General features: G+C 39.5%; 1 protein-coding gene across 4 annotated transcripts in view; it reads right to left on the bottom strand.

The window, feature by feature from the left end:
- flt4 (fms related receptor tyrosine kinase 4) overlaps positions 1–26,404 on the bottom strand; it is a 123,832-nt gene that overhangs the window by 38,281 nt on the left and 59,147 nt on the right. For 3 of the 4 annotated variants that reach the window (XM_016991751.2, XM_008104842.2, XM_062970291.1), the window contains 9 exons: positions 21,472–21,584; positions 20,443–20,605; positions 17,942–18,081; positions 15,033–15,204; positions 11,698–11,815; positions 9,720–9,874; positions 9,003–9,165; positions 6,752–6,893; positions 2,719–2,827 (listed from right to left, as the gene is read on the bottom strand). In XM_016991751.2, the coding sequence (XP_016847240.1) occupies positions 2,719–2,827; positions 6,752–6,893; positions 9,003–9,165; positions 9,720–9,874; positions 11,698–11,815; positions 15,033–15,204; positions 17,942–18,081; positions 20,443–20,605; positions 21,472–21,584 (1,275 nt within the window). The remainder of the gene's footprint in view (positions 1–2,718; positions 2,828–6,751; positions 6,894–9,002; positions 9,166–9,719; positions 9,875–11,697; positions 11,816–15,032; positions 15,205–17,941; positions 18,082–20,442; positions 20,606–21,471; positions 21,585–26,404) is intronic. The other variant, XM_008104843.2, reaches the window with a different exon arrangement.

Below are 26,404 nucleotides of genomic sequence, written 5' to 3'. Positions count from 1 at the left end.
AGCTGTTCATTAACTATCTAAACCTCCAAAAATTTAAATCTTAATAGAAGCTGTATTAAGTATGTTCATCATCATCATGATTCTTCAATTACCAGCTTGAAATTCAAACTAAATACCTTATACTAAAACATGAATATTTGGAAAGTAAAATGTCTAAAATTCAAATGCTGAAACCCCACTCTGAACATTTATTTATTTATTTATTTATTTATTTATTTATTTATTTCCGGTATTTCTACCCAACCCTTCTCCCCTGGGGGACTCAGGGTGGCTTACAAATTGGCAACAGAGTGCCATCACATCAACAATACAATACAAAAGGCAATTATTTAAGATTTCAGTCATAAGATGAATTGTGACTTGAAGTGCCAATAGTATAAGTGATTTTAGTGACATAATTCTACCAGCAAAATCAAACCATAAGCACCCAAATTAGATGGAAGGTTTAGCAAAGCAATCTCATGTATTTTAAATCTGATCTGGAGTGTAGGAATCTACATACGTTTGGTCTTCCATAGTCGAGGGTTTAACTTTTGCAGATTTGATTATTCGTGGATTAGATTAATATATTCTCTCTGTTATGGTTGAGCCTTCGGGCTCCGGTAATAGAAGAAGGGGTCATAAGACTCCTCGAGAGTCAGACTCTTTCGAGGAGCGTGAAAGAAAACGGCTCCGGGATTTGTTTACAGACCCGACAGATGAGGACTCATTTGAGGGTTTTTCTGAGGGTTTGGAGGAAGAGATGGCCAGCTCGGAGGAGGACGACATGGAATGGACTCGTGTGAGGGAGGATTTGGGTGTTGGGGAAACAGGCAATGAAAGCATGGGAGGTGATTGGCGGGTTGCAGGATCAGACCCATGGACTGGCTGGAGGGATGGAGCGGGATCCACAGCTGGGGATGCTGTGGGGCGTAGTCAAAGGTGCTTAAGCTCTGATGAGGATGATGATGTTGGGGCACCTGGAATTGGGATGGCAGCTGACAGCGATGATGAGCTTGAACTGGGATAAATTGGGGTTTGGGACCAATGTCTAATTGCGTTGGGCAAGGTAATCTGGACGGACGCTTGGGCTTTTGTTGGGGAACTTCCTGAAGACAGGTGTGATTCGTTACTGGATACGTAAGTTTACCAAGGACACTGGGCATCGACGGAGGGAGGAACTGTGCAGGGTTTTTCTCTGTGCAACTTGTGTTTAATCTCGATAGCTTGGACCTCCGTCGTCTTTTTGACGGGCAATATCTACTCGCACTGGATTGACGCTGGACTGACTGACTTCGATTCCGGATTATCCCTTCTGCTGGCTATCGGTGAGACCTTTGGATTTCTAGACGACTACGCTTGGCTATTGACCTCTGGACCGGATTGGGACCCTGCTGACTGCCGTTACCCTGATTGCTGTGCCTGGACCTGGATATCGTTGGCCGCTGAACCTCAAACTGAATCCTGACTACGACCACGCTTTTCGTTCGCTGCAGGAAGGAATAAACAAGCCTGGTTTATTCTCCTGCTGTTTCTGAGTAGCAGAGAGGAATCTGCTACCAGTCTGTTGTTTACATTCTGACTCCTGTTGATCCTCTTTTGTTTGCATTGTTTGCCAGGCTGAAGTAAGCACTTTTGATTTAATCCGGATTATACTTCTGTTTAACCCGGTTTATCCCTTTGAACCGTTTAAGCTCAAACTGAGCTGTTTTTTGTTACTTATCACACTGAAGTCAAGTGTTTGCCCTGTTCTTTGTTTCCTACGGGCGTTTTTAGTTCTGTAACCTCAATAAACTGAGTTTTGTTTTACTCGCTGGCGTTCTGTCTGTGACACTCTCAAGGAACCTCTAGTCAATTTCCAGTGGTGGAAAATGATCATAGAGCAGTGGTCCTCAACCTGAGGTCCCCAGATGTTTTTATCCTACAACTCTCAGAAATCCCAGCCAGATAACCAGCTGATAGGATTTCTGGGAGTTGAAGGTCAAAAACATCTGGGGATCCCAGTTTGAGAACCATTGCCATAGAGTCATACTGGGGGATCTAGGAATTACCAAAGAGAACAAACATTTCTCTATGTATCTCTTGCTCCTCTAGTGTAACTCTGTGGTCAACTTCCGAAGTTGATCACAGAATCATGCTGGAGGACCTAGAGACTCCTAAAGAAATGTTCTCTTAGATTTAAAAAGGAACTTTTGTATTTGTGTTTTTTGACTTTTAGGGGCTCTTCTGTTCCTAACACCTGTGAAAATGTAGGGCCTACAATTTACAGTACAGGACTATGCTTTACTATCAAGACACTAATGTCTTCGAGTGGTCCCAACAATAGTCTGCATCTCCTCATCTGGGGGTGTCAAACCCATTTTCACCAAAGACAATATCAGTCTTATGATTGCCTTCAAAGAGTTGTTTGTAATCGTAAGATTGTAACTATGTTGCTCTAGCACTGAAAGTCTTTCAGGCTACATAATATGACGTGGTGGGCCGGATACAACCTGCAAGCCTTGCATTTGATACGTATGATACACTGTGATTATAACTGCATGTAATAAAACAGTTTGTTGCTTGATTGTGAGTACACTGCGCTCTGATAAACACACTCAGTTCAATTGTTTCTAAGGAGGATGTGGTTGGCTTGTGTTTCAAATCTCTGAATCCTCCAAATGTCTCTGAATGGTATGCATAGTTTGAAAAAATGACACAGAGGCAAATCAGTGAGCCCCTTTGCATTCTGATACTCACTAGTCACATAGAAATAGATGAGTCGTTCATCACGACCAACTTTGTTGGATACTACACACTTGTACATGACAGAAACATTGGCTTCTTGGATGATCAAGTTGCTGACCGTCTGGTGAAGTAACAGAAAAGTAGAATGGATTAGATTTAAAATGGAAAAAATGCAGAACTTTTATCATTCCTTATCTCCTATCTGGAACGGAAGATGTTTCTCTAGCTCCATTCCTGTTTGGTTTGAAATTGTATAATAGCATATTTAACTGTGTGTACATACTACTTGGAGCCCCTAGTGGCTCAGTGGGTTAAACTGCTGAGCTGCTGAGCTTGCTGTCCGAAACGTTGGCGGTTTCAATACGGGGAGCGGGTAAGCTCTTGCTGTTAGTCTCAGTTTCTGCCAACCTAGCAGTTCAAAAACATGTAAATGTAAGTAGATCAATAGGTACCACTCCAGCGGGAAGGTAATGGCGCTCAATGCAGTCATGCAGGCCACATGACCTTGAAGGTGTCTACGGACAATGCCAGCTCTTCGGCTTAGAAATGGAGATGAGCACCAACCCTCAGAGTTGGACATGACTAGACTTAATGTCAAGGGAAAACCTTTACCTTTACCTTTTTACACACTACTTACTCTCAATAGCTCTAGTTTGTCATGTATCATCATTTTGTTTTCGTCAGTCATTTGCTAATCATTTTGTATCATCCTATGATCACCATTCACCATTTTTTTCTGCAGAAAATGTTGGCACTAGGCCCTCCTTCAACAAGAAGAGGGTAAAACCAGGGTAGAATATTGTATTCGTGACACTTCCCTTTAACAGGGAACTAGGATGAAAGGGTATTACTACATGGAACAAGGACATAAACAGCTCACAAACAGGGTGACACAAACTGACTTTTATAGATCGTATGTTGGGATATATAACCCACTTTGCTTATTATGAGGAGAGGCTCAGAAAAAAGTCAATTTCTTGGCATCAGCCATTAAGCCAAGCTGAAAGAGAACAAGGAACATGCATCTTTCTTTCCTGTCATCTTTTTGTCAGGAACTCCTGACTATGGCATTGGAACAGGAAGTGATTTTGGAGAGTCGAATGAAAACAGGACATGACATTCGGGAAACCGAGTACCATTTGTTTGTTCTTTGGCCTACATCACTGTTATGTGCAAATGTTTGGTAACTGACTTTGTCACCTAGAACAGGAAGCTAGTCAGAGAAAAGTATGCATGACTCTGACACTAATACTTAAAACGGAGAATGGAAAGAAGCAGGTTTTTGCTGGCTAATCTTAGACTAAAATTGCACATCAGAAGCCAAACACAAATATAAGCAAACAAAAAAATATCTCCCAAAGAAACAGCAGAATAAGATTCAATGGAACCTCTATGCTTGCTTCGGCAGTACGAAATCTGGAATAAATGAAAAGTCTCACACTGAAAAGGGGCATTACAATTCACATATTTCTACTGATATCAACATGAAATTTGCTGTAATGAAAGTAGATTGGTGAACTAATGCGAGGTTTGCGACTGAATCCAGAGGAAGGTGGGGAATGTGGATTTAAACCACAACATAGACAACAAAGAAGGAAATACTCAATATTCCTGTGCTTTTTGCTCTTTAAATGCCTCAACTAGTCCCTCCTTTTTTTGGATCTTTTTTCTATCTGACCTTAGTAGCTAAACATGGTCAGCACTGATTAGTATTTTGATGGGAGACGGCCAAAAAACACCAGGCTGTAGGCTATATTTCAGAAGAAATAACTGGCAAAACTGCTCCTGAGTATTCCTTGCCTAAGAAAACATTATGAAATTCATGGTGTTGCCATAGGTTAAAATGCAACATCAAGGCAAACACACACACCCCACAAAATTAGGATAATTATTGTCCCAATAAGTTAGCCTTTTGTTTCTCTTTACATACTAAAATAATAGTTCTCCAAAATCTGGCTGAACAATTCATACAAATCTGTTGCATTCTTATCCTTTCAGTGACATAACAACCATTTCAGTAGCGTTTAACAGATTTAAATAAAATTAGCTTCACATTCATAGATGATAAAACTGTACAAGACAAATGTTCAGTTTATTAATGGATTGTTATAAAATGTCTGCAGATATACTTGGATGTCTTCCTAGCCATACACATTTCATCATGACCTTCTACCCTATCACTGTGTTTATTTGAAAAGTCAAAGCCAACTTTGGATAATCTGTGAGAGCACTTGATATGATCCTGAAGAGATTAATGAGGTATCAAATCGAAAGCACAAGGTATGAAAAGCACTGCTTCTGCCAACAGGACTTCCAAATCGCATAAACCCCATGAAAGAAAAGCAGGGGGAACCTAAGGGAATATAGACTGCAGAATCTTGTAACTCTATAGATATTGACTTTCGTCTAGCATCAATACATTGAAACAAGATCTTTGTAAACATCTTTTCAGTTTTGGGGATGTTATGGAATACCACAAAATATCTGACAGCCAGCATTTTTTAACAAAAGAAACAAAATACAAGTTATTGGCACATTCACTTTAAGGACTGGAGGGATTTTTTTTTACATGGCTGGCAGAGACAGGAGAATGCAGTTAGAATCATAGCATAATAGAGTTGGAAGAGACCACATGGGTCATCTAGTCCAACCCCTGCCATGCATGAAAAGCACAATCAAAGCACCCCTGACAGATGGCCTATTACAGTTGTATTACAATGGTAGTTGACTGTGAATGTGTTCATGTGTGCATGAAAGTGTATTGTGAAATAAATACAGAAGGTATTACATATTTTAATTTTGCCTTCTTTCTTAGGGTATTTTACAAATAAAATCAATTCAAGCAGGTTAAAACAATTAATTTTAAAAAATAAACATAATTTAAACAAACTAAAAGCACAGAGAACAGCTAAACAACTTGACAAAGTTAAAGTAAGTCAAATTAAAAGGAGTAAACCAGGTAGGATCCAAAGCTTCTAAATAAAAAAGCCAAAAAAATATTTGGTACTGGAATGAAGCAAGTGACAGTACCAAGCAGGTCTCCAAAGGGAGGGCATTTCATAATTTGGGAGCCAAACAGATAAGGCCTTCTTTCATTTTCTTATGCAGTGCAGCACAAAGGATGGTCCTTTCTGCAGAATTGCCAGAAGAAGTATATAGAGTGGTCCTAAAAGTCCTTTGAATGTCATTACATGTAGATATGAAAGTACTTTCCTACTTCATGATTTTAGAGCTTATTTGTTAATTGCTTTTCAATAGTCTTTGTAACTATTCAATTAAAGTTTCCAGTTAAAAGTTGTGAGCTACAATTCGCCTAAATCCCATTCACAGGGGAAAAAGTACAGTATTCTGTTACAGCGTTTCATGGAATCTTCTTATTAATTTTGTCTCACTGTGGAAAAGCAATACTCCAACATAGAAAAACAGTACCCCAACTCTAGTTGCAAAAAGAATACTTTGTCATAAAAGACAATCTAATGATTTGCTTGGAAAGTATTTTTTTGGATAATTAAGTAACTAATTCTCTCCATTGAGTTCCACCTTCCTTAAAATGGATAGAATTCAGTGATTCTTGGTCTTTATTGAATATTCAGTCTTACTGAGAACCATAGAGTCCCATTTTGGAAAGGAAAGTGAATTTAACTGAATGCGAACTCAATAACTAATTAATTCATTTTCTCTAAAGTCAATAATATAAAACACCATTACAGACAGCATAGAGGCACTCAGGCCATAGATGAGCATATTTGTTCATTGCTCTTTTGTAAAATACTTCTTTGAAGATGATTTCACAACAGGATTTTAAGAAGCATTTTTACCTCATAGAAACATGCCCCACCAAACTCACAATTTATTCAGTACACATCAATTTGGGGTGTGTGTGTGTCTATGGCCGTATTACACAGTGTCCTAACTAACACATCATTTGGTGAAACTAATTCAGGTTGACCTCAAGTGAAAAATGAGGAAGAATTCATTTGCCCCAAGAAGCTACATCTCCTGAGTTTTAGGTCAACACCAAAAGGAAATAGGGAAATAGCCTCACCTTGTTCTTTCCTTCCACAAACTCTGTCCAGGTGTCAATACTTTCAATGGGGTTCACAGCATCCAGCTGTGACACGTCCTTCCAGTCCTTACACTCGGGCATCCGGTCCCGCTGGTGGCGTCGGACAGCCCTCCGTCTGCTGCTGTTTTCCCAGAAACCAAGAAAGAGACGAGGGCAAAGAGATATAAGAGATCTTGTGAGCAGGGCTAGGTAGGTGAAAGACATATAATATTGTATAGGATACAATCAATATATATGAAAATAAGACAGCAAAGTGGATTATATGATAGAAATTAATAAATTTAACCACACTATGGAGAGAATGGATAGAAAACGTATTTCCTCCCTTTTCAATTAGACACCACTGAATCTGCCATGGCTACATCTTATGGAATTCAGTTTAGGGAGAAGTATTTTGAGCTCTCACCGCAGAACAATATATTTCACCAAACTACTAATTCCAGGGAATACAGACACAGGAATTATAGTGGATAATAATATTTTAATTATGTGGCGTGAAAAAGCAATAGGACTCTGTGACAGCTAAGGGGAATTGATTGGTAATTGAGGATTCCAAATAGATCAAAAAGTAGTTCTTCTCACATAACCCCATTTATTGACTGTATGGCATCCTAGATCACATATTCAGGGGCCACTACACAGAGTCAGCCCTCCATGTTTGTGGTTTGTATTTTGCAGAAGTGGATTCATGGATTTGATTAAAATGTTATCTCTAGGAATCTCTAGGTCCTCCAATGTGACACTATGGTCAACGTCTCCAGTCATGTTTCAGCAATAGTTGACTACAGAATTTTTCTGGAAGTTCTAGAAATTCATAAGTTCTTTGAGTTTAAAAAAGAAGCAATTCCTTATTCATGGTTTTTCACTTTCACAGGGGTCCTGTGCACATAGCTCCAGTGAATGTGGAGAACTGACTGTACTATTTTCCAGGAAACAAATTTAGGAGAGGCCAGTTGTCCCCATCTCCTAATCTGAAGTACTCTAAGACACATAGAGGGTCAGCTGGAAACAAGAATGCATAACTAGATTGCCATAGGTCTGAGGCGCCAGGGTTACTTTTATGTTTTCAAAAGTGTCCATGTGCCATTACAAATGTTAAAGCACAGGTATGAGGAAAATAGGTATGCATAAAAAGAATTTCATAGATAAGAATACGATTTGTTTATAATGTTAGAGTTCTGCAAGAATAGAGAAAGTACAGTTTGCCTTCATTTAGGCTGATGAGTAGGCAGAATGTTACTGCCACAATGTGAGCATCTGTTTAGAAAACAGGAAATCATGATGAAGGCATTTTACAACCTTTGGAGCTGGGATAAACATAAACTGTGTGTCCTTGGGAGGCAATTGTCATAATTCACTAGCTCCTCTTCTTCCTGACAGGGCCACAAAGCTTCCTGATGGGACTGGAAGTGCCCTTGCTTCCTCAGCCAGTCAAACAGCACATTCGTGGCATCAGTATTTCTATTGACACCTCACTTCCTCCTAGGTCAGTGTTGTGCCCTGTCACATTCTTGGCTATTTTGGAGGCCTTCTTCTGTCTTTCTGTCTCAATAATAAAAGCATTTCCCTGCTAAAAGCTTCAGCCAAAGGATAAAAGAGCATGTTAACCATCTGAAGCAGCAGAGGAGACCCTGGTGTTCTTGTTACAAAGAGCACTTCCACATCTACTTTCACAATTAAAGTGTGCATTGTCAAAGCACACACTCATGTGAAAGAACGTATAGAGCTAATACGTATAGAAATGGAGTTAAACTTAAAAATGTACCTGTTTCAGCTTACATACACATTTAACTTAAGAACAAACCTACAAAATCTGTCTTGTTCTTAATTTTCGGACTGCCTGTAGTGGTATTTAATTATTAGTCGTATTTTTTCATACTGAAACATTGCACTTTTGTTGTTTTTTCCTGCTTCATTGAACCTGTCAAACGGCTGAGCTGAGTCCATTTTACCAGCTGCCATTTCAGATAATTATTGGCATTGATCATCTCAGTTATAGCTGTTTTTGTTAAAGAGTCCCCAGGCAGCAGTTAGATATCTTGGTTTAAGGAACAAACACGCCAATGGCTTGGAGAAAGAAACTAAACTTTATTGTGGGAACTCAGTAACTCAGAACCATACTGATATCTTTTCCTACTACAGCATTAAGAACTTAGCAAAGTAGGGAGGAGAAACAGAAGGAGGAAGAAAAGGGGGAGGAGGAAGGAGGAGGATGTGAAAAGTCACTCACAGACTCCGTGGGGAGAACATACGGCAGGGTGTCCATGGCCTCCACTGCCACTGGATCTTCTCTGGTGCTGGGATGCCGTAGACTGTGCAGGTGAGCACGTGTCGGCTTTCACGAGAATAAATGTTAGGTGAAGAAGCTTCCTTTTCATGGATTTGTGGAGGAACTGAAAGCAGAAGAATTGAAATGTACCAACACATTACTCCAATGGGATTTATCATTTTCGTCACCACCTTTGCCAGCCCTTTCTTTGGAGATATCATTGTCCATGTTCTCCCTTCACTCGTTAGTTTCATGGCCCTTGTGGTCTCTTTCAATTCTATGATTCTACTACTAGCAGAAGCAGTAACTTGGTTCCTCCATCTTAGATAAGTATTCAATGAATTGCGTTTTTCATAGGAATAGTCAATGTTAAAGATGGCAAGTTAATCTTTTTCTGTTGGTGTTAGAAAGTGTTTTTTTCATAAAGGGAGCAATATCTCATCTACTAAAGGGATCTTATTAACCTGCCACAGAAGAATATAGACTCGCTATGATACACAGATTTCTTTGACACATCTCATTTTAAAAATTATCCACTGACTTTGAGAGGTAAAACGATTTGAACTTAAGTGATTGACGATTAATTTGTGAAATTTTTTTTATCTCAGGGTCATAATAGCTGTCAAGGTACAAATGGCCTCAGGATTCTCTTTTTAATTAGATCTGTTCCCTCCTTACCATTGACAACCAGCTGAAGACCAATGCTCTTTTCCAATCCAGCCAGCCCATTCCTCAAAACCAATGTGTAAGAACCCGAGTTCTGCTCTGACACATCTTTGATTTGCAGTGAATATTGAGATTGTTTGTTGGAAATTAGTTTTCCATCCTTGAACCTGAGAAGAACCAGAGAGAGAGAGAAGATAGGTGTCTGAATTGGCAGGTTCCTTTAAAAACATGACCCAGAGCTCCATACACTAAAACAAGGCACTTCTTCAAAAGGAGCTTGCCATATTTCATTCACACTTGGAGGTGTTTTTTGAAAAATTTCAAAAGGAAACATTAACTATAATTTTGGGTCTAAAATATAGTATTAATTATTTAAAGACTTGGAGAATTATTTTTAAAAAGTGATTTGTTACAGTTAAATTCAGTGTCCAGTAATTTAGTTAGTATAGCAGAGGATTTTCTAAAGTAATCCTTTCCTTCTCTTATTTCTCAAAAATAAGTAAAATATATATCTCCACTCGCTAAAAACAAGTATCTGGATGCTCCATGGTACTGGCCTATGGTACAAAGCAATCTCTGCTCCCATCCACCTGGTTGTCCCCTCAATAGCGACAACAAAGCATGAGCTGCAGTATAAACCAGAACTTGGGGGCCATAATATCCCCCTCCAAAACTCACCCTGTAACTATAAAAGTAACTAAAGTGAGTGGTGTTGGCACACATTCAGTTACAAATATTATGCAATATATCGAAGCCACAGTTATTGGGGGGGACGGGACTAATTACATGTATTTACTTTATCTCAAAAATCTAGCAAGGCCAGTCAGACTAAAAGAGAATGGCTAGCTTAATGTGACTGTAACAACTGTCACATGAATTCTGGTATACAGGTTGAATATCCTGAGGCCAGAAGTTTTTGTAATTTTGGAATTTGGGGATTTTTGAACATCTGCACTTGCATGCACATACTTGATTAGATATCTTGGAGGTGATTAAATACAACATTAATTTAGTTTTTATATACACCTTAAACACACAGTCTGAAGGTAATTTTTATGATTTTGTGCACAAAACAATGTACACTAAACCTTCAGAAAGCAATGGTGACACTATCTTAGTCACCCATATGGGCAATTTTAGATTTTGAATATCTTTAATTCTGGAATTCCTGATAAGGATGCTCAACCTGGATTTGAAAATGAACATCTGGGGTACTTGACTGAGCAAGGAAATGAAATAATGTCTAGTATACAATGGTATTCACAGAATAAGAGAGATAAGGTGGAATCCATTTCTGTCTTTCATGGCAACACATCTGCATCTGTTTGATAAGAATGTGACATCCATTAAGAGTCTGTTTTCTATCGTCTCTGGCTACAGCAAAGAGCTACAAGTCAGACCAGAACACTTACTGTCTCTCATTACCTCACTCAATGGCTTCTCCTTAGCCAGGAGTGATTTGGTTTTCTCAAAGAGTAACAGGTGTTAGGCAAGGCATGAGAAATATGAGGAGGCCTTGTGTGTGTTTGCCTTTTTGGCAACTGAACTAATGATGGGAAAGATCCTCCCGCTGCCGCATCTAATGTCTGCCAAGAATTTGGACAGTGGGGGAAGATATAAAGGAATGTTTACATCTCTGCTGAAACAGTAGCTTGCATCTAAACAGCACGAGATGTTGGCTAATGAGACAAGCTCCAGGATAATCATCATCCTCAAATTAACACTCACTCTCACACACAGAGCACTCCGATTTTTAAACAGATCTCTTCCCCCCCCCTCCCCAAAGCTGACTTTTCATATTGTAGGAGAATAGTGTCTTTCCTCTCCAAACAAGATTTCCCTCTTGTGGTCTTTCTGCTGTCCTATTTCCCTTCCCTCCAAACAACAGTCCCAAAGCCTATCCTGAGAAATGCAGTTCATCTGATCTTTTCCATGGTATTTTGACAAGATTGGCTGCTTTTACACTGATGTGCTGAGAGGAATGTATTACCACTGGAAGTCCGGCTGGGGATAGGCAACCACTTTCACTGGCAGCTTCACAATATCGTCTCCTGCTGTTGCTTCTATTACTGGTCCCTTCCTCCACTCAACGTTGATGAAGGGCTTCTCTGTAAAAACAGATGAATAAGAATATTGAGAAGGAGGAATGGAATTGGTTAAACAAGCCACAGCTGAGATGTCATTAATCATTCACTGGCAAAATGTTTGCATTTGACATAAAATAAACAGAATCATGCACAGACACCTTAATTTTTGAACACTTGTGACGTTCCTGCTAATTTACACTTTGTGTCATGAAGTAACAGTGCCATTGGGGCCAATCTTACCATCAATATAAGTAATTAGACACTTATTGCTCCTTTTTTCATAATTTCTCAGTTCAAATTTACTTTGTTTGAATGCTAGTGGTTACAGCCTATAATAAAGATGGTTTGCAAAATGACACAGGCGCAAAAGGGCAAATACAGACTAACTGAATGAGCCTTCCCATGTGAATCTGTCTGCTTTTAAAAACCTTCTGGTGTAATGTAATGTAATGTAATGTATGTATATTTGAATGAATTAAAAAAAATTAAAAAATCTTCTGGTGGGTCTTCTCAAAGGCTGATTCAAAGGTGTGAAAATTCCTCCCCGAAAAAGTGAAAGCCCTTTCTCTCCACTACCAGGCTGTTCATTATTAACTCGTCACAGATGGGCCCTTTAAAGGACGTGTGTGAACTTTTCAATCAACCCTCTGCAGTTGCTGGTTTAACATTTGCAGTTTTGATTATCACAGATTTCATTGCTTTCTATCCCACCTTTTTACCAAAACAGGATCCAAAGTGACATACTACATTTTAAAAGCACAATAATAATTTTATCAATTGTTAATACAATATACAGTTGAGCTAAATTCATATTTTAAAAACATAAGTAAAAACACAAGTTGGGTCCCTTCGGGTGAGAAGGGCAGGATAGAAATGATGGAAATAAATAAATAAGTTGAAAACAACATTAAAAGCTTCTTAAATACATAATAAAATACAGTAAGTCCCCCACATTTGCAAATTTCAAATTTGTTGATATTATTTACAGATGTGACTAATATGATCTCTGTAGGAATCTCTGGGTCCTCCAGTGCAACTCTATGGTCAATTTCTACCAGAAGTTTTTTTTAGAAGGAACACTTCTTCTTCTTTATTCGGTCAGTCGTTTCCGACTCGTGACCACATGGACCAGTCCACGCCAGGGCTCCCTGTCGGTCGTCGCCACCCCCAATTCCTTCAAGGTCAAGCCAGTCAAGGATACCATCCATCCACCTCGCTCTTGGTCAGCCCCTTTTCCTTTTTCCTTCCATTTTCCCCAGCATCGTGATCTTTTCCAAGCTTTCCTGTCTTCTCATGATGTGGTCAAAATACTTCATCTTTACCTCTAATATCCTTCCCTCCAGTGAGCAGCCAGGCATTATTTCCTGGAGGATGGACTGGTTGGATCTTCTTGCAGTCCAAGGCACTCTCCGGATTTTCCTCCAGCACCAGAGTTCAAAAGCGTCTATCTTCCTTCACTCAGCCTTCCTTATGGTCCAGCTCTCACATCCATAGGTTACTATGGGGAATACCATTGCTTTCACTATGTGGACCTTCGTTGACAGTGTGATGTTTCTGCTCTTCACTATTTTATCAGTGTTGGCCATTGCTCTCCTCCCAAGAAGTAAATGTCTTCTGATTTCCTGGCTGTAGTCTGCATCTGCAGTGATCTTCGCGCCTAGAAATATAAAGTCTGTCACTGCCTCCACGTTTTCTCCCTCTATTTGCCAGTTATCAATCAGTCAGTTGCCATAATCTTGGTTTTCTTGATGTTTAACTGCAGCCCGGCTTTTGCATTTTCTTCTTTTACTTGGTGATAAGGTTACTCAGCTCCTCCTCACTTTCAGCCATCAGAGTGGTATTATCTGCATACCTAAGGTTGTTAATGTTTCTTCCAACAATAACTCCAGCCTTGGATTCCTCAAGCCCCGCAAGCCGCATGATGTGTTCTGTATACAAATTGAATAGGTAGGATGAAAGTATGCAGCCCTGCCATACTCCTTTCCTAATCTTGAACCAGTCTGTTGTTCCGTGGTCTGTTCTTACTGTGGTCACTTGGTCTTTATGCAGATTTCTCAGAAGACAGACAAGGTGACTTGGTATCCCCATACCACCAAGAACATGCCACAATTTAATATGATCCATCCAGCTGAAGGCTTTAGAATAGTCAATAAAGCAGAAGTAGATATCGGCAATTTGGTTTCTTGTTCCTCTGCCTTTTCTAAAACCAGCTTGGACATCTGGCAACTCTTGCTCCATGTATTGCTGGAGTCTTCCTTGCAGGAACTTGAGCATTACGTTACTGGCATGTGAAATAAGTGCCACTGTACGGAAGTTTGAGCATTCTTTAGTGTTTCCCTTTTTGAGTATTGGGATATAAATTGATTTTTTCCAATTTGATGGCCATTCTTGTGTTTCCCATATTTGCTGGCATATGGTATGCATCACCTTGACAGCATCATCTTTCAAGATTTTAAGGAACACATATCTAGGGATTTTAGGTCCTCCAGCATAATTCTATGATCAACTTCTGAGAGAAGGTGACCACAGACCCCATCTAAGAACCTAGAGATGTTTTAAAGAAATATTGCCTTAAGTTTAAAAAAAAATGTAGTTTTAAAAAATTATCACTTTTCCACTTACATCTTCAGCAAATGTGGAGGGATGGTTGAATATAAAAACTCTACATTCCCTATTGGAAGCCTTATGTGTGGCATATAATAAGATCAGATGTTTGCGAGAGAATAGTGTAAATCAGTTGTTCTCAGCCTGGGGTCTCTAGATGTTTTTGGCCTACAACTTCCAGAAATCCCAGGCAGTTTACCAGCTGTTAGGATTTCTGGGAGTTGAAGGCCAAAAACATCTGGGGATCCCAGGTTAAGAACTACTGGTGTAAATGCTGGTTTCCTGATGGTTCCAATTAATGCATACCCTTAGCATTGCCTATCAGGGCACTCAATTCTTGCTCTTCAAGGCCATACTCTGAGAGCGTATGGTACGCCACATAATAATATGTTTATATGGCAGATGACAAAGAGATAGTTTTCAAAGACTGTTATTTATTGCCTCTTTTGTCGTGAATTATTTCATAAACAAGAAAGAATACAAGAAAACGTCCATGAAGCAAAAAAGAGGGAAAGCTAAAATTTCGCTTATGTGACAGTTTCAATTGTCTCTTGAAGAAACTGATTGCTTTGACATTGTTTTTAACTAGCAGCATGCCCCCAAAGTTTTTGAAGCCTGAATGAAGGATTTTTACCATGTACGATGACGTCTATGCTCTCCTTCAGGTTCTGCTGCCCATTGCTAGCCTTGCATGTATATTTTCCCAGGTCTTGTTGGCTCACGTTTTGGATGATCAGGATGCTAGAGAGTTCTGTATGTGTCTGCTGGGAACGCCTCTCAGGCAGTTCAATTACTTTCCGGTTCATCTGCCAGAAAAATAGGATAGTAGAAAACAAATAACCAGATAATGCAATAGGAGGTTTTGCTTTTGACAAAAGATGGAGAGATAACGCGAGAGCCCTCAGGCTCCTCCAGGCAGAGCAAAAGTGTTGGAAAGTTGCAGTATTTTTTGCTGTAGTTTTCATTTGTTTGTTGGTTTTTTTAAAACAGAATTTCTGCAATTCCTAGCACCAACTGCAACATTATATTTCTACCCCTGGATGTGTGTTTGTTTTAACATTTGGGGACAAGTTGGAATGACTTTTTTCCTTTCTTTTTAATATTTTATAGTCTACTAGCTTTGCCTGGCCACGTGTTGCTGTGGCTTATGGAAATCATTTGTTGGCCTGGTGAAATAGCAGTGAATAGCCTTACAGCCTCAAAGCCTGGCCGTTTTCTTCTTATGGGAATCCTTGTTCGGTGAGCTTGAATGCAATAGAATAGGCTTGCTGCTAGGAAGGCTGGGTATTTGTGTTCTAGGGAAATGGTTTTTTTGGGCTGCTAGAATTGCAACAAATAGCCTCACTGCTTCAAAGCCTGGCTGCTTGCTACCTAGGGAAATCTTTGGTTGGTCAGCTTCAATAGTACAGAGTAGTATCACTGCTTCAAAGCCTGGCCACCTTCTACCAAGGTTAAGTCTTTGTGGGTCTGGTCGAATTGCATTGAATAACCTTGCAGCTTCAATGCCTGGCTGTGTTATAACTATTGGAATCCATGTTTGGGGAGCTGGAGTAGCACCTTCAATCAAAGAGCCGCTTTGAAGCCTGGCTACTTCTGTTATAGGGGAATAATTGTTTGGCCAGCTTGAATTGCACTGAATAGTCTTGCAGTTTAAAAGCCTGTCCACTTTCTACATAGGGCATCCTTGCTATGCCAGGTTGAATGGGACAGAGTAGTCTTGTGGTTTCAAAGCCTGGGGATTTTTCACCTAGGGGAAATCTTGGTTGGTCAGATTGAATAGCAATTAATAGTCTCAGTGTGGCAGGTATGAATGCTGCAATTAGACACCTTGATTAGCATTTAATGGTCTTGCAGCTTCAAAGCCTGTCTGCTTCCTGCCTGGGGGGAATCCTTTGTTGGAAGGTGTTAGCTGGCCCTGATTGTTTCCTTTCTGGAATTCCCAGTTTCCCTGCTTTCAGAGTGTTGCTCTTTATTTACTGTCCTGGTTTTCGAGATTATATTGTTCTTTATTATTATACCACAGTAATTACTACATATTGTATTTATAATCTTATATTATCTGCTTAGGACTGGATTATATGAGGCACCTCGTACACAGCTGTATAAAATCCACACTGAACTGGATTATATGGCAGTGTGAACTCTAGATAATCCAGTTCAAAGGAGATACTGTGGATTATCCTGCTTTGGCATTCTGGGTAATATAGCTGTGTGGAAGGGCCTTAGGTCTACACTGCCATATAATCCAGTTCAAATCAGATAATCTGTATTTTATAGGCAGTGTTGAAGAGGCCTAACTGCCTGTGCCCTGGGCGCCATCTTGGCTGAGGGCATTGCTAGGACATGAAGGGGGCAGGGTCTAAAGGCAGCGCGTGGGCAGGGGGCGGGCTAAAGGCAGCAGTGCCTACCTTTCTAACTGGCAGTTCAGGGGAGAAAAGCTCTTCCTCATCCTCTGTAATTTTGAATATTTTTCTAGGTTTTTTTTTTAATTGAAAGACATATTTTGGATGACTATGTCTTTTGTGGCCAAATTTGGTGTAATTGGGTTCAGTGGTTTTGTTGTTTACTCCATAGTAAAATGAGCATTACATTTATATATATATAGATTGTGCATTGATGATTCAGTGAAGTGGCACTTTTGTTCTATAACTCTACAGCAGTGGTGCTCAACCTGGGATCCCCAGATGTTTTTGGCCTACAACTCCCAGACATCGCAGCCAGTTTCCTAGGTGTTAGGATGTCTGAGAGCTGAAGGCCAAAAACATCTGGGGACTCCAGGTTGAGAACCACTGCTCTACAGCTCTATTTTTGAAATCAAAGTTGAAAATTTACTGTTCAAATTACTATAGAGAACAAACTCATCAAGCCCCACCTTATTTAAAAAAAAACTTCGGAAAAGCTCTAAGTAACTGCTTAACAAACTCTTGAAAAGAACTGAAGGAGATGATGCAGAGGCAACAGCAACCAACAAAACCTGGCCAACCCCAAGGAGCAGGCCCGTAGCTAGGATTTTGATTCAGGAGGGGCTGGGATTTTTGGTTCGGGGGGGGGGGGGGCTGAGTCTGGGTGAGGGGGGATCTACCCTAGCAAACCTTTTATATCGTTATCCCAATACCCCCATGCATATAGGATATATTGAGCATGGTGATCAGATCATGATATGAATAAACATAACAGTTTAAATAATAAATGTAAGGCTTTCTCGCGGACCACTCTGAGAATTTGGGGGGGGTGTGAAGCCCCTCTAGCCCCCCCCCCCCCCCCGGGCTACATGCCTGCCAAGGAGCCATATGGTGATAACTGTGGAAGAGCCCATAGTCTCTCATTCCCTAAACTTGTATCTTCACTTCAGAAGGGGGGGGGGGGGGGTTCACATGGCAGTGATCTTTCAAAATAATTCTTATCACATAGAAAAAATAATATGTCATAAAGACAGCTTGGCTATCAACTGAATACTTATTTTCCCTGTAGAAGATTTAAAAAACCATTTTTGATACAGATTGCCAATAGGTAATAGATATGAACAGGACTAAGACAACATACCTGTTTTGCAGGATAGTCCCACTGGAAATCCACTCCTGAATTAAACTCAGCCCATACTGTGCAGTTGAGAACTAGTTTTTCTCCTACTAGTAGCTCCATGGCTTTCCTTGGAAACAACTGAATGTCATAAAGTTCATTTCCTGGCCGAAATAAAATATAATATAATAAAAAATAAATTAAAAAGGTAAGGAAAATTATTTTTAAAGCAAAAGAAATTAAACCTTCTTCAGTACACAAAACTATTGCTACAATTGTGAAAAACAGTTTCAAAAAGTTACTCCACAATGAATCACAATCCTGAAAAACTCTAAATCTGGGATTGCATACCACTCCATGGTATGGATGGATGCTTCTTGAATAGATGATCCATGAACACTGCATATCTATTCCATATTTCAATCAATCAAACAAACAAACTTTATTTATATTCTGCCCCATCTCCCCATGAGGACTCAGGGTGGCTTACAACATGAAATAATAACAATAAATAAAGCAAAATAAATAAACAATATAAACAGTCAATCATAAAAATAAATAATAACGAAAGCCAATAAAACACATTACGCAACAGCAATAAAATGAGCTTAAAAGCAATATCCATAGTTAAAAAGACATATCCAGACTTAAAGGCTATATCCATAAAGCAGTTCTTATTTGGCAAGCCTGATTTTCTCATATTCAGCTCTTCATATGCCTGGGAGTATAAGTAAGTTTTTAATTGCTTTCTAAAGGAGAGCAATGAAGGGGCCATTCTAATCTCCTTTGGGAGAGAGTTCCAGAGGTGAGGGGCGATTACGGAGAAAGTCCTCTCTCCCATTCCTACCAGCCGGGATTGGGACCAGGGTGGGACCAAGAGGAGGGCCTCCCTTGATGAACACAGTGTCCAGGCAGATTCGTATGAGGAAAGGCAGTTGGTTAGGTAATCTGGACCCAAATCATTTAGGGCTTTAAAGGTAATGACCCACTCTTTAAATTTTGCCCAGTAGCAAACTGGAAGCCAGTTGAGCTGCTGTAACATGGGGATTGTCCTTTCTCTGTCTCTTGGCCTGTCTAGCTTTCTTCGTAGATCATCTGCCAAGGTGACCAATGCCGTTTCAGTTCAATAACCAGGACTGAAATCAGATTGAAATGGATCCAGATAATTGGTTTCTTCCAAGAAACTCTGGAGCCAAGAAGCCACACCTTCTCCAGAACCTTGCCCAAAAAGGGGAGATTTGAAACTAGGTGATAATTATTTTATTGAGTGGGTTTTTTAGGTATTGTTTTTACTACTGCTTCCTTAAGGCTAGCTGGAATTTTGTCTTGTGCTAAGGAGGCATTTACCAGTACCTTCACCCACTCTGCTAGTCCCTCTGGCCTGCCAAATCAGCCAGGATGGACAAGGGTCAAGTGGTCGCTCTCATTTCTCCCAAGATCTTGTCTACGTCATCGGCGAGATAGAGTGAAAATAATCCAATAAAATAGGACAAGAAGGAGCCCGGGTTACATCAATGGAACCTGCATCAACACTGGAATCTAAGTCAGAATGAATCTGAGCGACTCTAACTGCAAAGAACCTTTTTCACAACAAGCCGTCAAGTGGTCAGGGTCCCCTGCCTGAGGGACAGAGTGCAACAGTCCTCTGGCCACTCATAACAGTTCAGCCAGACAGTTATTTGCAGATGCAATGTTGGCAGCTGCTAAAGATTTCTGTGCTGCTTTCATTGCCGTGGTATAGCAGACTTTCAATAGCAGTGATGGGCCTGCAGATGTTTTTGGTTTGCAATCCCTCTCACCCACCATCACAATATAACTGGCTAAGCCTGGTAATAACTATAGTCCAAATAGTATTTGGAGGGTAATGGATCCCCCCCCCCACATAGACACACAACACAGTGTTCCATAAGCAGAGAGTAGGAATGGTGGAACACTATGCCAGAGAGGATTTTGAACAATTAATGTCTGGTAAGTAGCAATTAAAAAACAATTATGGCTGCCAGTGTTTGGAATGTATTTATTTATACAAAAGATTAGTTCACTTCACTTCTATTGCAATTTCATTTTATCTTAATTTAGGATTGTTTTGGCTGGCATCAGCAACTTCCTACAGAAATTCCATACATGTACCTTTGAAGTTTTCATATTTAAAATGTAACATTTGTACAGTTTGCACAATTGCCCTTACCCATCAAAAATATATAAAAAGTGCAAAAGCTGAAACTATTTTCCATTATTGAAAATGGATAGGATTGGGAAGGGTCCAGAAGTGCAATAGGAAAAGTCTGTACTTGAATATGCAAAAAGTTTGTAGGGGAAAAGATTGAAAAATATGGCCCTACTGGAATCAGTCAAAAGGTTGGTTACTTTTCTATTCCTGGTGTGGCAGATAAACTAAAGAAGTGTTTGTACTGTAAAATGAGATTCCATGATGAAATAGCTTTTACATTCACATAACAATGGCATTGTGGTCATTGCACTATATGGTCACTTTAAGAGGTATCATTTCATAATGACCAACTCACCTGCAATGTGGACAAGGAACAAACTAGATTTGAAGGACTTCTTATCGATGAGAGTTTCACATTGAACAAACCATGAGTCCCTGATCAGTTTGGTAGGAACTAACATTCCCTTTTTGTTGTCCCAGAGAATGCTCTTCCCATCTGGGAAGATGACAGAGGTTGTCTAGAAACAGAAATTTTTGAAAGTTTTAACTTTCAGGAATGTCACGTTACTGAGGTTGCTGCCAATGTACTTGAGGACCTTTCCATACCATACAATTACGACACTATGATTCCACTTTAACTGCCATAGCATCATCCCATGGAATGCTTAGAACTGGAAGTTTAGGGAGGGCTAATTACAATTCTTTGCCATAGAGTTCTTCTGGTTCCCCTGACCAAACCTCATGATTTCATAGCATGCAGCCACAGCAATTAAAATGGATATATAGGGTGTATCTACACTATAGAAATAATGCAGTTTGACACCACTTTAACTGCCATGGCTCGATGCTATGGAATAATGGGATTTGTAGTTTTACAATGTCTTTAGTCTTCTCTGTCAGATAGTGCCAGTGCTTCACTGAACTGCAAATCCCAGGATTTAATAGCATTGAATCATGACAGTTAAAGAAGTGTCAAACTGCATTGATTCAACAATGTAGATGTACTCAGTGTGAGGGTCCCACAAAACCTTTTGGTCAAAACTGGCTATGCATGAAGCGTTTCCCTTGCTTCATGATGAATTCCAACCTTCTCAGGCATCTCTGTTCAATAGTAGTGTATACTTCCACTGAAAAGTCATTAACATTAGATAGAACAAGTGAAGAGAGCAGTGCAAGAGAACAGAGACCAACGTGAAGTGGGGGAAGAGGCTGTAGATGTTACTGGAAAACATCATTAAGGATTTTCAAGGATAATTGCTTTAGCAGGTTCCCTTTTGCTGTTTGTTCCCACCAGCAACTCCTCCATGTTTTCTCTGTTCCTTTTCAAGCCGGTAAAACTGAAACAAGGCAGAGTTCTGAGTCTTTCCACTGGGAAGTTTCTTACCAAAAGTAAAGTGATGTTCAGGTCTGGAACGGATACCAGACATGGGATACAGATCACCTCTTTTTTGTAGATAAGAAGAGTTCCTGGTTTATTGATAAATGGCTGTTCAAAATCTGGAAGGATAAAATGGGCATGGGGGAGAAGAAGATGACAAAAAAGCAACAGAACAGGTTGATTATTTCTTTCTAAAATGCTTAACATCTATGTGAAATACCATTGAGTTTGGCACAAATATACATATAAGGAAATGATGGGAAAAGATCAGACACATTTATAGTATATCAACTCAGAAGCCACTTCTGAGTGTTCCTTGCTTAAAAAAGCCTTGTGAAATTCATGGGTTTACCTTAAGTTGACAGGTGACTTGAAGGTACATACGCACATACAACTGTACTCTCTTTTGGTCAAAACAAAACACTTAGCTCATTTTGATTAAGTGCTAATTCTCTTCCCCCATTTCATGTTAGTGCTGTTTCTAATCTAGCTCAAATAAACATTATATGTTACAACAACCAGAGTGAGAAGTAAACTAATTAACAACAAAGGTTTTCTTTTGATAACGAGGATTTAACAAAGTAACATTTCAAAAGCAATGTAATAGATTAAAACAGTGTTATTTTACTGGTGTACAGAGTCACACCTTGCAACATTTTTCTAATTACTTTTAAATGTTATTCCCTATGAGTCATTTATGCCTTTCTATTATCAATCTCAAGGTATATTTCTGACTTTCTACAAAATAAAAGGTAACAAAAAATCAACAGAAGAATACAATAAATAGTGCAACAAACAACATTAAAAACATTGTAATGAATAACAACAATGAATCACTTCCGAAGAGTGATAAGAAATAATGGGAATAAATTACCGTTAAGTGACTACAGTATTTTGCAATCTAATGTACGTTACCCTCCAGCTGTTCCAGTTGGGAGAGTCCTGATTAATTTTCTGTCATCCCATTTTTTCAATTGCTTTTTCTCTCTTAATTCCCCGCCGCCCTTTGTCCCCAGCTTACTTTAGAGGCTGCAAAGTGCAAAAATGATTTGCACCCATTTAACTCAGCATGGAGAGAGGACAGGTGGTAAGCTTCTCCTTCTCTATAGGTTCAAGCAAAATGTTTTCAAAGGACTGAAAGAGTAAACATTTTATCTCCTTTCAAAAATACAAAAAAAAAACAACCCAAACAAAAAACAACCTCCCCACAAAATCCAGGGAACTACAGACCAGTCAGCTGGACCTTAATATCAGCAGAAAAAGGATTATAAAGTAGTCTGATTGTAAACATCTGAGTGATAATGCAGTGATAAGAGAAGCTAGTATGTGATTGTCAAAAACCAATTCAGACAAACTAATTTTATATTGTTTTTTGATCAGGTCATAAATTTAGTAGGTAGAATGCTGTAGATGCAATTTATCTGGATTTCAGCAAAGCTTCTGATAAGATTCCATGTGATACTTTGATTACCACATTTATAAATGTGGAATACTGTAGATGGAAACAGTGACAGATGGAGTCATAGATGACTGGAAAACTGTCTTCAAAAAGTCATCATAAATGGAGAGAAGTCTTGAGTAAAGTGCTGCAGGATTTTGTCCTAGGGCCATCACTCTTTAACATTTGTATCAATGACACAGATGATGGTGTAGAGAGCCTCAAGTTTGCGGATGATACAAAACTGGAAACAGTAGCTAGCACATTGGAAGAAAGTACAGAATTCGAAAGGATTTACAGTATACAAACTACAAAATTGTGCTGAAACCAACAGAAAGAAATTAATTAGAAACAAATGCAAAGTTCTTCATTTAGGCCACAAAAATCAAATGCATGGGTATAGGATGCAGGACACTTGTCTTAGCAATTGTAAGGGATTTGGGATTACTGTTCATTGTATGCTGAACATGGCCCAGTAGTGTGATGCTGCAGCAAAGAAGGCAAATGCACTAATATAACCATAGGTTCCGAGTCAAAAAAAGTAATAGTCCCATTATATTCTGTACTAGTCAGGTTTTATATGGAACATTGTGTTCAGTTCTGGGCATCTCATTTGAAAAAGAAGAATGTGAAGAAGTTAGAGTACTTTTCAGAGAAGGGCAATAAGAATGACAAAAGATATGAAGAACAAAACATATGAGGAACAGTTGAAGGAGCTGAGCATGACTTCACTCCTTAAAGACCTCAAAAGCTGTCAATGAAGAGGGTGCAGGATTGCTTTCCGCTTCCCCAGGGATAGGGGCAGGTCTAATAGGTTTACGTTACAGGAAGGTAAATTTCAATTGAACATTAGAAGGAATGTCTGGATGGTAGCAGTAGTTTGGCAACAGGAGCAATTACCTATAGAGGTGGTGGGGCCACTTTTCTCTGGCTTAAGTTCCTGCACTGAGCTGGGGCTTGGACTCAGTGGCCTATGGGATTCTTCCATCTCTATGCCTCTATCTTGCAGCCTCCCTTTGTTTGTGGAATCTTCTCCATTAATAATGCTTCCTATTTGGACCACAAGCTGATGTTTTCTGGCTACACATGTCCTGGTTGACATCTGTGAAATATTGGAGGGTATGCAATGCTGTTGGCAAACACAGAATAGAGTGATATCCTACATGCTACCTTGAGTCCCTGGAGAAAGGCAGGGTGCAAGTGTGATATATAAAAGTCCAAATTTGGACACGGTTGCTCATTTCTTTAACTTTTGTTCATTCCTTCTGTCTGTATAGGTTTATAACAGAGCAAATTTATACTCTGAACTGTGGAAAAATGACGTGATTGGGAAACCAGCCAGCCGGCCGGCCTGCATTTCATTCAAGGTTTGTCAATCCAATCCTTCAGCAGCCCAGCCTAGTTTGTTTCTGATTATCATCTTTCTTGATTTCAAGAGCAAACAGATTTTCCAGCAGCATTCATTATATCTTATTGCTCCTTTCTCCTTCAACATATTTAGAGTTATTCTGTATTTAGAGCAGTACAAAATTTTAGAAGGGTTTTTTTTTAAAAAAAGTAACATGATCTTGCAATGGCAAAAGTTTAGATTCTTGTTTTTAAATGAGTGTGTTGGCTCATACAGTTAAGGCTGATCTGTGAAAGGGATGGGCAGAGTAGGGTCCCTCCGGATATTTTTGGACTACAACTGCAGGATTCTTCACCATAATGAAGTTAGAGGTCAACAGATCTCAACTAAACTTTGGAAGAAACCTCCTAGCAACATCATTTCAGACACTAATGGACTCTCCTGGAGAGCCATCTGTCATAGGTGTTTGCTTAACTTTAGCCAACTTTCAACTCAATTCACAGTTTTATAGTTTTTAAAAAGAGTGTATCTGCTTGTAGAATTTCTGTTGTTGAGACTGATTACTCAAAATCAACGGTATCGTTGATGTGGCAAAAATCTTAGTAACAAATAAATCATCTCTCCCAAAGTGCAGTTTAAATTCCACAAGATAAATTCAAAGGAAGAAGATCAAAGGCACAATAAGGATTGTTAAATGTCCAGCACACACTTTCCACAATAGGTGTCCCTGGTGGCGTAGTGGATTAAAGCCTTGTGATTTGAAGGTTGCTGATCTGCAAGCTGCCAGGTTCGAATCCCACCCAGGGAGAGCGCGGATGAGTTCCCTCTATCAGCTCCAGCTCCATGCGGGGACATGAGAGAAGCCTCCTACAAGGATGATAAAACATCAAAAACATCCAGGCGTCCCCTGGGCAACGTCCTTGCAGACAGCCAATTCTCTCACACCAGAAGCGACTTGCAGTTTCTCAAGTTGCTCCTGACATTAAAAAAAACTTTCCACAATGAACCATCCTAAGTTATATTTTAGCATCCCATATCCTATGTCTGTAATAAGGAACTGGATAAGTATGTAAAAAAGCATATGTAGGTGCTTTATTATTTTCAGTAAAGGAGGGCATGGATTGAACAGTGTGATCTCTACTGGTGCACTGATCAAGCTTCAGTTCAGGGGAGATAAAGTCCTAACTGGCTTGGATTCAGGCTTGTTTTGTCCATATGAGTCTGTTTGGAATCTGAGATCCATAACAGAGGCCCATATTCCACCACTCCATGAGGCCAGGTTGGTAAGTACATGAGATATGGCTTTCTCCATATTATCACTCAGTAGTGAAACAAACTTGGAGCCCCTGGTAACACAGCAGATTAAACCACTGAGCTGATGAACTTGCTGACTGAAAGGTCGGCAGTTCGCATTCAGGGAGTGGGGTGAGCTCCTGCAGTTAGCCCCAGCTTTTCTAGCAGTTTGAAAACATGCAAATGTGAGTAGATCAATAGGTACTGCTTTGGCAGGAAGGTAACAGTGCTCCATGCAGTCATGCTGGCCACATGACCTTAGAGTGTCTACAGAAACAGAGATGAGCACCAACCCCCAGAGTCAGACACAACTAGACTTAATGTCAGGGGAAAACCTTTACCTTTAGTGAAACAGAGTATGTCCATTCTGAGCAGACAAGCTGCACTGTTTTGTATAGTCTCGGTTCTAAACCCAGAGCAAGCCTTTGGTACTGTTTTCATTTTGTGTGTGTGTTTTTTTTAAAAGCAGAGTGTTTTTAAGGATGATCCTCCTTGATCTTACAATTTCATTTCTTCCCATTTCTGCTGATTTATCTAGTTCAAATCTGTTTCTTTTATTGAAATCTTTTGCCTTTGTCACTGAATCTAGAACATATCTTCTGTCTTTAAAGTATACAGATATCCCTTCTAGCTTTTCCCATCTAAATAGAATTCCTTGTTTTTTCAATTTTTTCAGTGAGAAAATTGTATTCCTTTTTTGTAATATTTTTATTGGTACAACTTTCCAGATATTCACTTTTTGCTCTTTGACTTTCAAATCTGTTTTAAATTGCTTTTGTAAAATTTGGTCTCTTCTGAATTGTACCATTACATCTCTAGGTAAGTTTATTTGAATTGCTACTTTTGAATGGATTCTGTAC

Source organism: Anolis carolinensis, chromosome 2, assembly GCF_035594765.1.
Source record: "Anolis carolinensis isolate JA03-04 chromosome 2, rAnoCar3.1.pri, whole genome shotgun sequence".
Taxonomy (NCBI): Eukaryota; Metazoa; Chordata; class Lepidosauria; order Squamata; family Dactyloidae; genus Anolis; species Anolis carolinensis.
This window is presented reverse-complemented; position numbering and strand designations above follow the sequence as displayed.